We start from the raw sequence: 14,014 nt of genomic DNA on the forward strand, positions 1-14,014 counted from the left end.
TGAAGAATGAAACATATCCAATGATCTAAGACGTGGCCACAGAGAAGTGGGCTTCTTCAGACCGCTTCTGGATTGTGCCAGAAAGTCTGTCGGCCCCGAGATGACAAACTCTAACCTCCGCAGCTATCCAGGAAGGGCGCCGGCTGCGCTGAGGAAGGACTGAGCTCCCCGTCGTAGACGTGTTCAAGTGGAAGCCACACGATTGCCCGGAGAAGATTTTCCTTCACAAGAAACGGCTCGCGGCAAAGGTGCGATGCTGGCATCCGCGAACGCTTGCAGAGCACTCGCGGCGCCCTGGGCCCTGGGGTGCGGGCGAAGCCCAGCTCGAGCGACCCGCGCGGCCCGTGAGGGACGCCGCGTGGCGGAGCACAGCGTGACCCCAAGCTGAGCCCCGAGCCCATGATCTTAGCCGCTGGAATCCTCGCGTGGGAAACACGTCTGCGTTTTCACGAGCTGCATCACAGACGCTGCCCGTCCACCCTCGAGCCTCTGCGACGCGGGGCCGCGCCCGAAGCCCGCCGCCGTCAGCACCCACCGAAGCAGGGAGCCTGCAGGCCACTCCCGCTTTCCTGTGCAAACACTGTTTCCTCAACCGCGACCTGCACTTTGGTTCCGGGTCACCGGGAAAGCCGATCCCTCGCGATCTGGGCTCAAGCGTGACCTTGCCCTGACCGATCCACCTCCAGGTTGCAGCTGTTCTTCCATGGATGGTTCTAGACCCCGCGGAGCCTGCCCTGCCCTCCCATCCCAACACGACCGCAGCTGGACGTGGCCCCCAGACAGGGGACATCACTGCCCACCTCCGCTCGCCTCCGCACTGGGCCTGGCAGCCGTGTGCCAAAGCGCTGGCAAAAGGCACGCGAGTCAAGGGATGTGTACGGGCCACCTCCGGCCCACGACTGCGACCATGGGGGTTCTCTCCCCTCCCTGCCTGCTGGGTGACCAGAAGTCTCAAAATATGAAAAGTATGGTCACCAGGCCAGCAGCGGTGCTGTCACCTGTGAAGCAGTTACACTTGCCAAGTGTCCTGCCCCAACCCAGACCCACTGAGCCAGAAACTGGCCGCGGGGCCCAGCGATCTGCGTTCCAACGGGTGCTCCAGGGAGTCTCACGCATGCTCAAGGACCGCTGCCCTCAGCATGCCAGCCCCGAGCAGGGGACGGAAAGGCCCCGCGCTGCTGTTCTGCCAGCAGAATAATGTGTTAGAAGGACACAGGTCTTCTTAGGACCGGGTGGAGCAGAACCATCCAGCGATCTGGACCGTTCACACCGAAACTGTCATCAGAGAAAAATCAACTTCTATCACATTTAAGTCAATGGCGCTGCTGGGTCTCTGCAGCGGCCTCACCCAAACAATTCCAGCGTCTCCCTCCTCTGACTTCATTACAGGCTGCGAGCGTCTGTCGGTCTGCCTCCTCCCGCCAGCCAGCAGCCGCCGGACTCACCTGTGCGCCTCGCTGGGCTCTAACAAAGCCCCAGCCAACGCCACATGCTCAGCAGGCGATAATGCCTGGGTGTCCCTTCCTGCCTTACTACTTACTAACATCTAAAGTGACGCCAGTAACACGACGACTTTCCTTTCTTAAAAATGTTCCGAAAAGTACTAACGTTCACTATAGACTAAAGCTCTCCAATCCCGCGATGACTCTCGGGATGACGCCAGTGTGTCAAAGGTTTCTCTTCCGCAGCCCTGGTGCCTGGTCTGCGTGGCCCCCAGTTTCAGAGCGGGCTCTGGGTTGGGTCGGGCTGTCCATCCTCCCCGACAGGGAACTCGCAGTAAAGACAGGACACCTGGCTTTCCTTCGGCACACCTCGCCCTGCACGAGCTGCCACTGCTCCCCAGGCAGGTGGCTGGTCCCCTTGCTGACCCGCCTTACTGGCCAAACGAGGTGCCCTGACCTCGATTTCATGAGAGCGCAAACTCCAACATCATGCATTTCCCAAATCTAGAGTTAGCAGCAAAGTAGGGAAAAGTAGTTTAATGTCTTCATTATTTTCCAGAGGTTCCTGCTTTTGATAAAATCAACACAAAAAGGAAAACAAGCCAAGGCCGGCCTTCTGGCGTTTTTCCAGTCTGCTCTGCTGCAGTGGCCCCGACATCCTTTCATCTGTGATATTCCAAGCAAGATTAAAAAAAAAAAAAAAAACAAAAAACAAACTACAAGTGTTTCCTACCAAATGTCATATTCCTAACAAAGTTATTCTATAAATTATTGTCCTATGCAGTAAAATTCTGAGCCTGAGTCAAAAATCTCCTTTGAATGGCATATTTCTCCACTAATTTATATTTCCTTTACCTCATATATACATAAAAAAAACTAATACTTTAGAAGATTCCTTCTAACCCATATCAAAACTTCTACCAAGTATATAAATCAACAATACCCAAAATTCTACTCTTCAATTTTGATGAGTTTATCAGAATTTCCTCTCAAATCTAGTGGAAGGCTGAAGTTCAATGTGGTGATTCCAAATTCACCCAGATTTTCCTTTATTATGTGGCTTTAAAGATATTTTCCAAGAACAAGAGAACACATAACTCGTCTCATACTACGAGACACGTAAGAAGACCCTGATCACAGCAGGGTTATAATCTCGAGTCAGGACCCCTTAACCTTGATTGTCATCGAAGGTCCTAAGTACCAGCAGAGGGTACCTCCCCCGCCCCACCCTCTGGAGAGTCACCTCCTCAGCTCTGCTCAGACTCCAAAACCCCCGCCGGGTCTGTCCCCGGAATGCGGCTAACATGAACAGCTGTGCCGTCCTGCTCTTAGGCAAGGCATGCCAACACTCACAGAGAGGCATGGCGGATTAAACGCATACCCCGAGGCCTCAGCGGCGATCACGAGACAAAGCACTCTGGCCAAAATTCGACATTAACTCTAAAAAAACCCCTGAAAAGCTGATAGGGGCTTAATAAGGCAAGCAAGATCTTTCCAAGTATTACTTATTCCCTACTAGCTAGAGTTATTTTTTTTAATGTCACACTTCATAAAATAGCCTTGACAACTTAGACCAATTCATATTTGTCATATTGGACCCACAAAAAGAACAAAGATAGTAGTGTGAAATTCCAACCTTCCCATCTTAATGAGGTATTAACTTTCCAAGATTATTCCAAGACGTGAGCCTCTCTGAATAAAAAGTACTAGTCAGACAAAATTTAAAATTCGTTTGAACAGTTTAAGGATGATTACTAAGTGACAAAATACAAGAATTAAATCATCAGCTGCGGTATGGCACCTTTTGCAAGCCTTCTGTAGTCCCTTTGTCCTGCAATGTCTATCATTCCGTCCGTCAGTGACCCTCTGAAGTCTCAGGACAGGACCGCGTGCTTCGGGTTAGACTGACCACCACCAAACCGTAACAGAAACTTGCTACCTACTTCCTAATGGCCAATAAGCTAACCCTGGCCTAGGTGTGTTGTTAAGGCTCTTGAAAAGAAAACTTTTCGCCAAAATTTTAAAATTACTATTTTCACAAAAAGTCCAGAATTTTTGCCTGAAAAATCAGCTCCGGTGGCCACCAGCAGGCGTGAGTGGGGGCTCTCCTGAGTGGGCCTGGGCCGTCCAGACGGTCATGTGGTCAGGCCTCAGGAAGCGGCTGCCTCGACGTTCACACTCGCTTCCAGCCCCTGCCTGGTCCCCGCAAGACATCCGAACCGGGAGTGTACGTTGGCATTAGCGGCCTTACCCAACCCACGGCCTGGCTGGCCGAACACCACCTCACCCCACACAAAACTCCCCGCGTTCTGCATAAAACCTCATGCCAGCCTCGGACAGCAATCCTTCTACACAACCAACTGCTAGAACTTCACCGCGGGCCTTTACATTTGCCTTTGAAATCCGATACTGTTAAAATCATTCATTCAGTCATTTCATTCACTGTTTACTGAGCACCCAGGAGACCAGTGGTTTTGCAAAAGGCGGGGCCCCTCTCCCCACTCCGCTTGAACACGGTGGGTGTCCCCTGGACATCTCGCGGCGCTGTGGTTTTACCTATAACTTAGTTTCAAAACGAAAATGAAAGGATCCACAATTTTCTGTTTGTTTGTATAAGTAGAAAGCTGTTTTATTTCTACATGTAACTGAGTAACTTAAAATGTCTAAAATTATATGTCATCTACAACTGTGACCTTCCACAAACACCTTGTTTGGCATAGAAGACCTCTAAAAACTAAAAAGGTTTCTACGTGATTGTAAATTAAAACAGAAAGCATGTTACAGGTTTGTCCAACCCCGAGACAGGAGCGAGGCCAGCTGGGCAGAGGCCTGGGCCTTCATGGAAGTGAGGTCCTCTGGTGGGCAGCTGGGGGCCAGGGGTCCCTGGCTTCATCACGCCATAAACACCTGCTGTTGGCCAACAGCCAGGCCTCCCCTGGACAGGCTGGTTGGGAACGCGGGGCGGGTGTGCCCCCAAGGACCCTATTTGGAGGGCCCCGCTGGGTGGGGAGAGGGCCGGACACAACAGCCCTTTGTTCTGTATCGATAAAGAGAACGAAGCGCCAAGCCGCCCTTCTCCTCGGTCTCTGGACAACCGCGCTGATAACGCTTGTCTCCCCATCGCCCCTTCCCCCCCTTATCATCCGGCTGAGAACACCGGCCCCTCTCACAGCCCCGTTCACTTCCTTCTGGATAATGAGTCGCACCCCCCACCCCCGCCCACACACCAAGGGTTTGCACATCTTCTAATTCGCCCTCCTGAAGAAAAGCAGCCCGCCGGGGAGGTCTGTGCAGCCCGCTGGCTGCGCGGCCCCCCTCGCGACACGGGACCTTCACTCTCCGGGCTACGCAGCCGGGAGGGGGCCCCGCAGTGACCAGCCGGAGCGGACCCGGCCAGCTGGGCTGCGGAGACGAGGCAGCGCCTTACCCAGGGCAAGGCCACCACCTCGCAGCCCCACGAAAGGTGGTGAAACAGCCAGGGGGTCCCAGGGAAGAGACCCCCGAGGGCCCCCCCGCAGCCCCGGGGCCCGCGGCAGTCAGGGGTGCGTGGAGCCCCCCGCTGCCCGGCCGACCCCGCCGAGGGGCGGCGGCGCCGCAACGGTTCGGGGCGCCGCGCTCTGCGTGCCGGCGCGTGCTCCCCCAGTCCCGCGTGTCCGCGCCCCGCCCGGCACGCGCCCGGCCCGCCCGCGCGTGCAAGTGAATCGCTGCCAGTTCACTGCCCGATGGCAGGGCCCGAGGCCCGAGGGACACTGTGTCCCCCGGCGCCCTGGAGAAGCGCCCGGGGGCCACCGAGCGCCCCGCCCGCCGCCCGCAGCGCCTCCCGACGCCTGCGCAGCCCTGTGCGGGGCCCCGCCGTCGCCCCGCCTTCTGGACAGACGGGGAAACCGAGGCTTCCGAAAGGTCGGGGGGCTCCGACGACGCACGGGCACAGGGCGGCCGGAACCCGAGGGTCTGCGCCCCTCACCCCGGACGCGCGCTGTGCCAAGGGCGGGCCCAAGCGCCGGGGGTGAAGACAGGAGGCGGCGGCCCCTGGGCCTTGGCGGGGGGGGGGGGGGGGGGTAAGCGGGTGGGGGGGGGTGCGAGGCCCGCCGCCATCGACAGGGCAGGGGAGCCCGCCGGAAATCCGAGGGGCGCCCATCGCCGATTCCACATCGACGAATCGCCAGTGGAAAGGGGCAAAGGCCCCGAAAATGTGCCCATTAACTCCTTCGTGACAGATCGATCCGGGTGACACTGGGCTTGGTTTTGCAGACACGGAGGGGCCGGCGGAGTCCGGGGCTACGGACGGAGGTCGACACTCGCTCCCCCACAGCGCCCGCCTCGGGACACAAGTGGCGCCGGCGGCTCCTTAAAGCGGCTCCGCCTGGGGCACCCGCGGCCTGCGGCGAAGTCCGCACCCACTCGGCGGTCCCCGACCCTCTGGCCCCAGGGCCCGGCGCTCCTGTGGGCGTCTAATGCCTGACGAGCCGAGGCGGCGATGCTGGCGCTGGGAGCGGCTGCAGACCCCGCCGCTCACCTCCGCCTGGGCGGCCCTGCTCCCCGCCGGCCACAGACCCGCAGACCGGTACCGGCCCGCGGCCCCGGGGTCGGGGACCCCTGGCTCCGAGCGCGTGTGCACCCTAGACACACAATGGAGGTTCCGGCAGGGAGGCGGGCCGCGAAGAATGGGGCAGATCTTAAAAAGCTTTATCAAGGAGGCGCGGGCTTTGGCTAGATATTAAAAAATACGGGCTTGCTGAGCGGACAGAGAAGAAAAACAGGCGGCAGGGGTTTCAGGCAGAGGAAAGAGCTCAAAGACTCGCAGTTAGAAGACCCGCAAATGTCTCCGGGGGAACGTCAGGTAACTGAGCAGACGGGTACTTGAAGCGGCAGCAGCCCCAGACATAAGCTCCAGCCCTGCCCCTCTCCGCCCTCTGTGCCAGGGCCCCTGCCCAGAGAGTGGGCGGAGGTGGGGGAAGGGGTTGAGGGAGGGGCTGAACAGCGAGAAGGAGCCGGCAGCCACACTCCAGAGGTTCCAGGTCTCTTTTGGGCCAGTGGTTCTCGAAGGTGAGCGAGCAGAGGGATCGGGGTGGGCGGGGAGGGGGACAGGGCCTCGCACGGGGCGGCCTCGCGTCCAGGAAAGACCCCAAATTTAGACTTTTGATATCGTCTACACATGAGGTTATGCATACAGACACCAGATATACGGTGACAGAATTGGAAGGCGGCATGGACATCACACCACTAAAACGTGTCCCATGTCAGGGCCATCCCACCCAGAGAGCACTGGGAACTTTATTTTTCCCAAATCTTGTGAATTATATGGTCAATTACACTGGATTATATTTTGGAGGTTATATGTTAATTGCTTAAATACACATTTTAAAAAATGTATCGCATTTTTATAACTTTTTAATAATATGGAGAGTCTTAAAAAATGAGGCGAGGTAGCTCTGTACCTCCGATGGCGGTGGTGGTGGGGTGCCGAGGAAGGAAGGGGCCTGGTCAAAAATGCAGATCCCTGGCCCTCGTCCAGTGGGTCTCGGTAGAGGCCGAGAGTATATATTTTGAACAGCAATCCCACGTGATTTTTGATATAAGCGACCTCAGAGACACTGCATGGAAGCTGGGAAGAATTTTTAGCAAGGACGTAACTGCTTAGCCTGCATTCCTCAAAGTTTGTCACTGGATTTGGCTCTCCGTGCTGGAGACAGAAGCCTGATCACAATGGCTGTAAAAGTGAACAGAAATTAGGGAAATGGAAAAGGCAAGAATCGACAATTCTTTCAAAACGTACGAGTGAGGAGAAAGAGGCAGAATGAGCAGGTGCACGAAGAGCCCCGACTTCGCCAGGTGGAGAAAGCGGTAACACCGGGAAACACACGTCAGCAACCACGATGCTCTGGGTCGCGTTTAAATGCCTCCCAGATCCAGCTCGCTCTGCTCCCCCGGAGCATCGACTGGCACCCTGAAGGAGCCACCAGCAGGAGATGGAGGAGGGAAGAGAGGGGGTATTCGTCTCTCCCAAGTGCCCCTTCCTCAAGTCCACCCCGGGCCAGCGGGTCTGTCACCTGAAGCCACAGCTTCCCCTGGCAGGCAGCTCCTACAGCCCCCACCTGGGGGCTCTGCCCTTCCTTCCGCTTGTCCCCCTCCAGGCCCAGGGGAGCTGGTGCTGGCAGACCGTGCTGTTCCTTGCTCATTTCCCCAACCTGCCCATATCCTGGTACTAGATGGTTCTAAAGTCTCCTTGGTTACCTACCTAGTTCAATCTGTCTCGTACCAGAACCCTGAGTGATACACGTAACACTAAGCCGAATACAAATGCCACATCCCAAAAGCTTTTGTTCAAATTAGAAAGCAGTCACGTCAGATGGCGTTCCCGGAAAGGTTTACATGCAAGGCGCGCTGGACGCAGGCTCGTGAGAGTGGTTAGGATGTTGATAAACAAGGGAAGAAGGGCACATCACGCGCACCTGTTCAGACCCCCATCCTGATTCTGTCGTTCCACGCATCCACTACCCCTGCCCCCTTTCCACACCCTAACACATTTACCGAAGCATGACTTCGGGCTTCACCCATGTCATTCATAAAATCATCAAATGACCACTCTTCTCAGGGCCGTGTTCATGGCTTGTTTTATTTTAAAGAAATCTCGCAAGTTCGATCACCGTAAAGCCCCACCTGTTAGACCCACTGCAGGCAGGAGTCGTGTGTGTGTTCTGATTATTTCCCTCGAAAGTCGGCCCCAGCGGACGACAGTACACAGAGACCAGGGTTATTTGTACCCACTGGGGCAGTAATAACATAGGAAGCATTTTTAAAGCAGGGGGACAAAGAACTCTTGGAGCAGTAAGGAAGCAGAAAAACCACTTTTGATTCCAAACACAAACCTGGACTGTGATCTTGCGTAATCACTGCGTGGGCACACGATCGAACCTGAGCCTCGTCTCCCCTTTCCTAAAAACGAAACCCTAAACATTAAAAATAGAATGCATAGGAACAGATGTTAACTTCCCTTAAGAAAAATATCGAAGAAATGCCAAACATTTCATAATTTGTAAAGAGAAAAGGACTGTGTATCGAACATGTACCAGGAGCCGGGCAAGCACTTTACATAGACTGTTTGAATCTTCACAATAACCTACAAGTAGATGCTACTTACTATTATCTTTATCGTACAGACGAAGAAACCAGGACTTAAAATACAATAATTTGCCAAAGAACACAAGGCTGGCAGAGTCTGGCCCCAAACTCAGTCATGGCACGTCCAGGAAACCCCAACACAACCTCTTTCTACAAATAAAGGGAGACAACATCGTCCGGGAAGCCGACGCTAACTGCCACGTTCAGGGAATGTGGTATTTTGCCGAGGTGCTTCAAGTCTTACCATTGAAAACGTCAAGATTTATTAGTCCATTTTCCTCCCCTCCGTTTTTATTTAGATTCCCTCCAACACAGTCCAAAAAGAATTTGGGGCGGCTTCTTCAGTTAATGAAACAAAGAATCATGGAATTTTAAAACTAAGCACAATAAACAAACAAACAAACAAACAAAGCAAAACTAAGCACATCGCACATTTCACATAGGAGAAAATTCACTCATGTGAAGTGACACATTTAAAATTAGTTAACTGACAGGGCCTAAAATACGGATTCCTGATTCCCAGTCTCCCACGTTTCTTCATCAGCAGGCCCCGTCCACGACAGACTGTCTCAGGGTTTTGGGGTTCTCCTCATGAAGACTGATGCTCATCATGGGTGTAAAAGCAGACAGGAGAGACAAATGAGTTCAATATTTATGTCCCAAACCTAGAGCATTCAAATGGCAATTTTTAATTAAAATTAATCCTTGATTGTCTTTTGCTGCTGTTAAGCTTCTTCTAAAAGTCATATCATATTTGTAAAAAAGGCTCAATACTAAGAACTTCACTTATTCCTTCACCTATAAGATGGGGTTCGTCATTGTACAGAACTGGAGGAGGATTAAAGAGGTTAATGATTTAAACTACTCCTTTCCTTAATATGGGCGGTGCGGGGGTTGGGGGGGGGGGAAGCATACACAGAAAAGGTCAATCAACAAACTGACCAAAAAAAAAAATCAAGACTTTTATGAGCCTTACCTACATACACGATTTTCCCTATCCCAACCATTACTACCAGCTCTTCAGTGTTTGGGAAATTGCTCCCCTCCGCCTTCTCCTCCAAAAATATATTGGCAACTCAGCTCTAAAGCAATGATGTACCAAAATTATTTGCTACATGTAAAGACTATAAATTAAAATAGACCTTTTACTCAAAGTCCTATGTATGTGTGTGTATGTATACGTGTGTGTGTGTGTATATTTACTCAAGGAATATATATATTCCTGAAGCTGAATACTTCAGGCTTTGAATTTTATCTGACTTCATAAGGTGGTGTGAGGATTTGGAGAAATAAAATAATGCAAGTGAAAGAAATTTGTAAACTATAAGGTTTATAATTATTATAATTATTACTGACTTTGCAGGATTAATAATATGCGACAGGTGGTCCTCCTTCCCCCTCCCACCTCCCTCCTCCAAACCTTTGCAGCTATCTGAGTCTCCCGCCTGCCCCAATCCCTGCCCAAAAAGTTCAGCGCATCATCTCTAAAACAATGACCCTGTCCCTATAAAACAGGGCTGTTTGATCAGGCCAGTATCATCCCTAACTGTCCATCTGGCGAGTCTGCCAACCTGGGTATCATGTCGCTAAGGAAATTTACTCTAGTTTCACAATAGCTACAGTATCAACGGAAATAAGGAAACAAAATGGTTAAAAAGGGAAAAAACTCAGATGTTTCTTTCTAGGTGTTAATGGATTATTATAGGTACACTTGAAACTGATATACTGTTATAGTGTCAAGTGCACCTCAATTTTAAAAAACGGGGGGGGGGGAGGTAATCCCTCCCGCACCCTGGGATGCCAGCTGTGAGCCGTTAAGTATCATTCTTTCAAATGAAGAAAATCCACATCTGCATGGTTGTCCTGTGCATTATCTGAACTGCAGCTTCGAAATAAAGGAAGAGCTACTAAATCATATCTGTCCACCACCACTAGCCCCAAAAAAATAAAAGGGAAGAAAGAGAGAGGAAGGGAGGAAGGAAGAGGAGGGCTGGGGAGCAACCTCAGTCTGATAACTCAGAGACTGAGGTAAACCAGATGCAGTAGAATAAATGACATGTTGAGGTTTAAAAAAATAAAAATAATTAAAAAAAATAAACTAAAAACTAGCTGATCTGGAACATTCTGGAACATGTCGTTAATTCCCTGTTTAAGCCTCCTCACTTTGGAGTCTTTTGAAAATTCACATCATCAGCAACTAAGAACACAGTGGTCAGGGGCATCTGATGTCTTCCCCATAGCACACCTGGAGAAGCGCTTGTCTCCGGCAGGGCTGTCCCTCAGCCCAATCATTCCGCAAAACCCACCCTCCACAGATCCCTTTAATAACTGCCCTAGAAATAATGCCACCTGTGATGCAAGGCCTAGAAAGGGGAAACGTCACATGCTAGAGATCTCTTATCTTAGAGCATCACTGAACCTCACTCGATACTAGGTTTTATATTTTTACTTAAATGTAAGGCCCACTGAACAAATTACTATGGTTACCTCAGGGTCACTCTGGAATTCTCGGGCAAGAGTAAACATCCAGGAGTCTAAGGCAAGATCTTGTACTCCTTTTCCTAGACTGTGACTGGTCTTACTGCAAACCACTTACTTCCTCCTTTCTGTCCTACCTCACCTGAAATGTACATTCTTCTATTCCGTACCAGTAATTTCTATCATTTCAGAAATTCTACACTCCAGTAAAAAAGTTAAGCTCTTTTTCTGGCCCTGTGGTCCTTATCTTCCTCTGACATTCAAAAAACACTTTTATAATTTCCTAAATGTTCAAAACACTGTTTAGTACATACCAAATTAACATATCAACAAGTTATATTTTTACCCTTTGCATTTCCTGATTCGTCTTCTTCCTGTTGAATCATACTATTTGATTACAACCAATTCCTAAGCTTTCAACTTGAACTCAATTATTTCCATTGTTTTACAAAAGTAATTTTCTATTTTGCTCACTTTTAAAATAATGGCTAAATGACTATTTATTCATCCAACTTTACATTCAGTTTTCAGGTATTCCAAGAGCTTTATCCACAAAAAGTCAACTCTTCAGTGCTTCAACAATTTATTATCACTACGTGAGAAGTTAAGGCTTTTGTTGATATTAATCCAACATTCTTAAGACTCGCTCAGAGAAAACAACTCAAAAGAGCATACACCTGGCTCTACAAATTCGGAGTGGGCACACAAGAGTAAATACTGTCCCAGGTACCACATCGAGACACAGATAATAAAGAGGGACAGTCAAATTGTAGGTCCTGCCACCTTCCCAGATCCCCCTGCTTATTCCGGGCCTGAGGAGAGCTTGCTCTGGGTTGCTAAGATGTCTAAATGAGTTTGTTAATATTAAATCACTTTTAAAAGCTAAGCTTTATAGAAATTAAAAGGTGGTAGCATATTAAAGAAAATATCTCGCCATGGTTGGAAGAGAGAGACAGAGACAGTGAGAATATGAATATACCTGTCTCCCTAAAATACACCTTGCCCTTCGTCAGCAAAAAAACATTTTTAAAGAGATACCTACGCTGCAGTTTCTGATACACTGCAGCAGCCTGCTTAGGTCAGGGGGTAATGCATAATACGCTAAAAGGACACACTGTACTTCAGGAAAGTGAGACTCCTTTGCAGGAAAACCTTAAGTTCAGGTCAGTGTATTAATAAACAGAGAGGACTACTTTCTTACAGTGCACGATTAATTAATAAATCTATTCGCATGATACACATTGTAACTGTTCAAGATGTGTGGGGAATTAGGTATTTTACGATGAACCAAAAGTTATGACTGAAATATAAGCAAGGAATTCGGATCTGAACAGAAGGTAGAATTTCTTACACTTGTTGGACACAGGAAAAAAAAAAAAAATACAGCAGAGCACAAAGCACCTGGTGTCATAATGCCAGGCACAGGAGTCACATCTCACTGCCGTCAGACATAGTCTGGACCAGAGGAATCCTGTATCATACATGAAATCCCCGGCGACATCAATGACAGCTACACATTCGAGAGGACAGTGACCCAGGGTCCCTTGTAAAGTGCAAACGCTTCTGTAGCAAAAACACTTGAACACCTTTAAGCAAAATTTTCAGTTAATTACATTAAGCTTAGGGCTAGAGCATTTGTCACCATCCACAACTTGCCTAAATGTCACTCTGACAAAATACTTCCAAACTTTCTTTTCTGAGTAATGATGGCGTTGCTTTACCCAATACTGTTTATTTCACAATAATCCTGAGGCATTTTTTAAGAACTCAATTACCCTCATTTGAATGACACCCTTCCCTATATAGTGTCAAAGGCTTTTTCGAGGGCTGGCAGAGAGGGGATAGGGTGGCTTCTTCTAGCTACAAGGTTGCAACTTCCGCAGCTAGAACTCCTTGGATTATTGACTCACTTTGACTTTTCTTCATAACCTCTGCCTTCTCCCAAACTGTTGCCTATTAGCCACACTTCAACGCAAACTGTCCCAAAGCGCAAGCAGGTAGCTGGCCCCTAAGCTGGCCTCCTCCACACCACACGCGCCTTGCCTAGAGCGCTCTCCACCTGGGCACATCCATCCAGCTTCCCCGTGGGACACCGGGCGCCACGCGCGCAGGGCAGACACCCGGCTTGCCCAAAGCACAGCTGTCTACACCGCCTACTCCCGTGCCCGCTCGCACAGGGGGCAGCTTGGGGGCTGCGGGTGGCCGGCCGCCAGATGCACGCACGCCCCGGGCCCCGGAGCCGCCCCGGCAGGGGACAGGGCCGAGCATGCATGCGCGCACGTCGGTGCCGAGCCCCCCCGGGTGGCACGGGCACGGGCTGGGTGGGGGCTGGGTGGGCACGCCGGGAGGGACGGCCGGCGCCAGGCGGCGGACGGACAATAACAGGCGGGTCGCCCCCTCCCTTCAGGGGCGCCCTCCCCAGCTCCAGCCCGCGCCCCGGATCCCGGGTCCTAGGTCCCGGGTCCCTAGCGGATGGCACACGGCCGCGGAGGGGGCGGCGAGGGCGCGATGCCAGCTGGGCCTCCTCGGGTACCTGGTCGATGGGCAGCTGCACGGCGTTGCTGAGGGGCTGCAGCAGGGTGGAGCCCGTGGTGCTGGTGGTGGCCATGGCCGGCCTAGCGCTCCGGCCGCCCGCGCCGCTCGCCCGCGCGCTGTGCCCGGCGACGCCGAGGATGGGGATGCAGCCGGCGCGCCTGCCCCCTGGCCGCCCGCGGTCGGGGCGGCGCGGGGCGGGGCCGGGGCGGGGCCGGGGGCGGGGACCTGCCGGGCCCTCCCCCCGTCCGCGCCCCCGCGTCCCCGACCGCCCCCGGCAGCCCCCGCGGCCCTGGTCCCCGCGCCCGCGCCGCAGCCGCCCGCGCGCCCGCACCGCCCCCTGACTTCCAGCAGCTTCCAGCCGCCCCCTCCCCACCTCGCGCGCCCTCGCGCCAGACAGCCCCGCGGCCCAATCGCGGCGCGGCGCCCCAACAACCGCA

General features: G+C 52.2%; 1 protein-coding gene across 1 annotated transcript in view; it reads right to left on the reverse strand.

Moving 5' to 3' along the window:
• Positions 1 to 13,742, reverse strand: part of MBOAT2 (membrane bound O-acyltransferase domain containing 2) — a 75,491-nt gene extending 61,749 nt beyond the window's left edge. The window contains exon 1 of the mRNA XM_036224578.1: positions 13,576 to 13,742. Coding sequence (XP_036080471.1) covers positions 13,576 to 13,650 — 75 coding nt within the window. The 5' untranslated portion in view covers positions 13,651 to 13,742. The remainder of the gene's footprint in view (positions 1 to 13,575) is intronic.
• Between the last annotated feature and the right edge of the window lie 272 nt (positions 13,743 to 14,014).

This window comes from Rousettus aegyptiacus, unplaced genomic scaffold (assembly GCF_014176215.1).
Source record: "Rousettus aegyptiacus isolate mRouAeg1 unplaced genomic scaffold, mRouAeg1.p scaffold_m13_p_7, whole genome shotgun sequence".
Classification (NCBI taxonomy): Eukaryota; Metazoa; Chordata; class Mammalia; order Chiroptera; family Pteropodidae; genus Rousettus; species Rousettus aegyptiacus.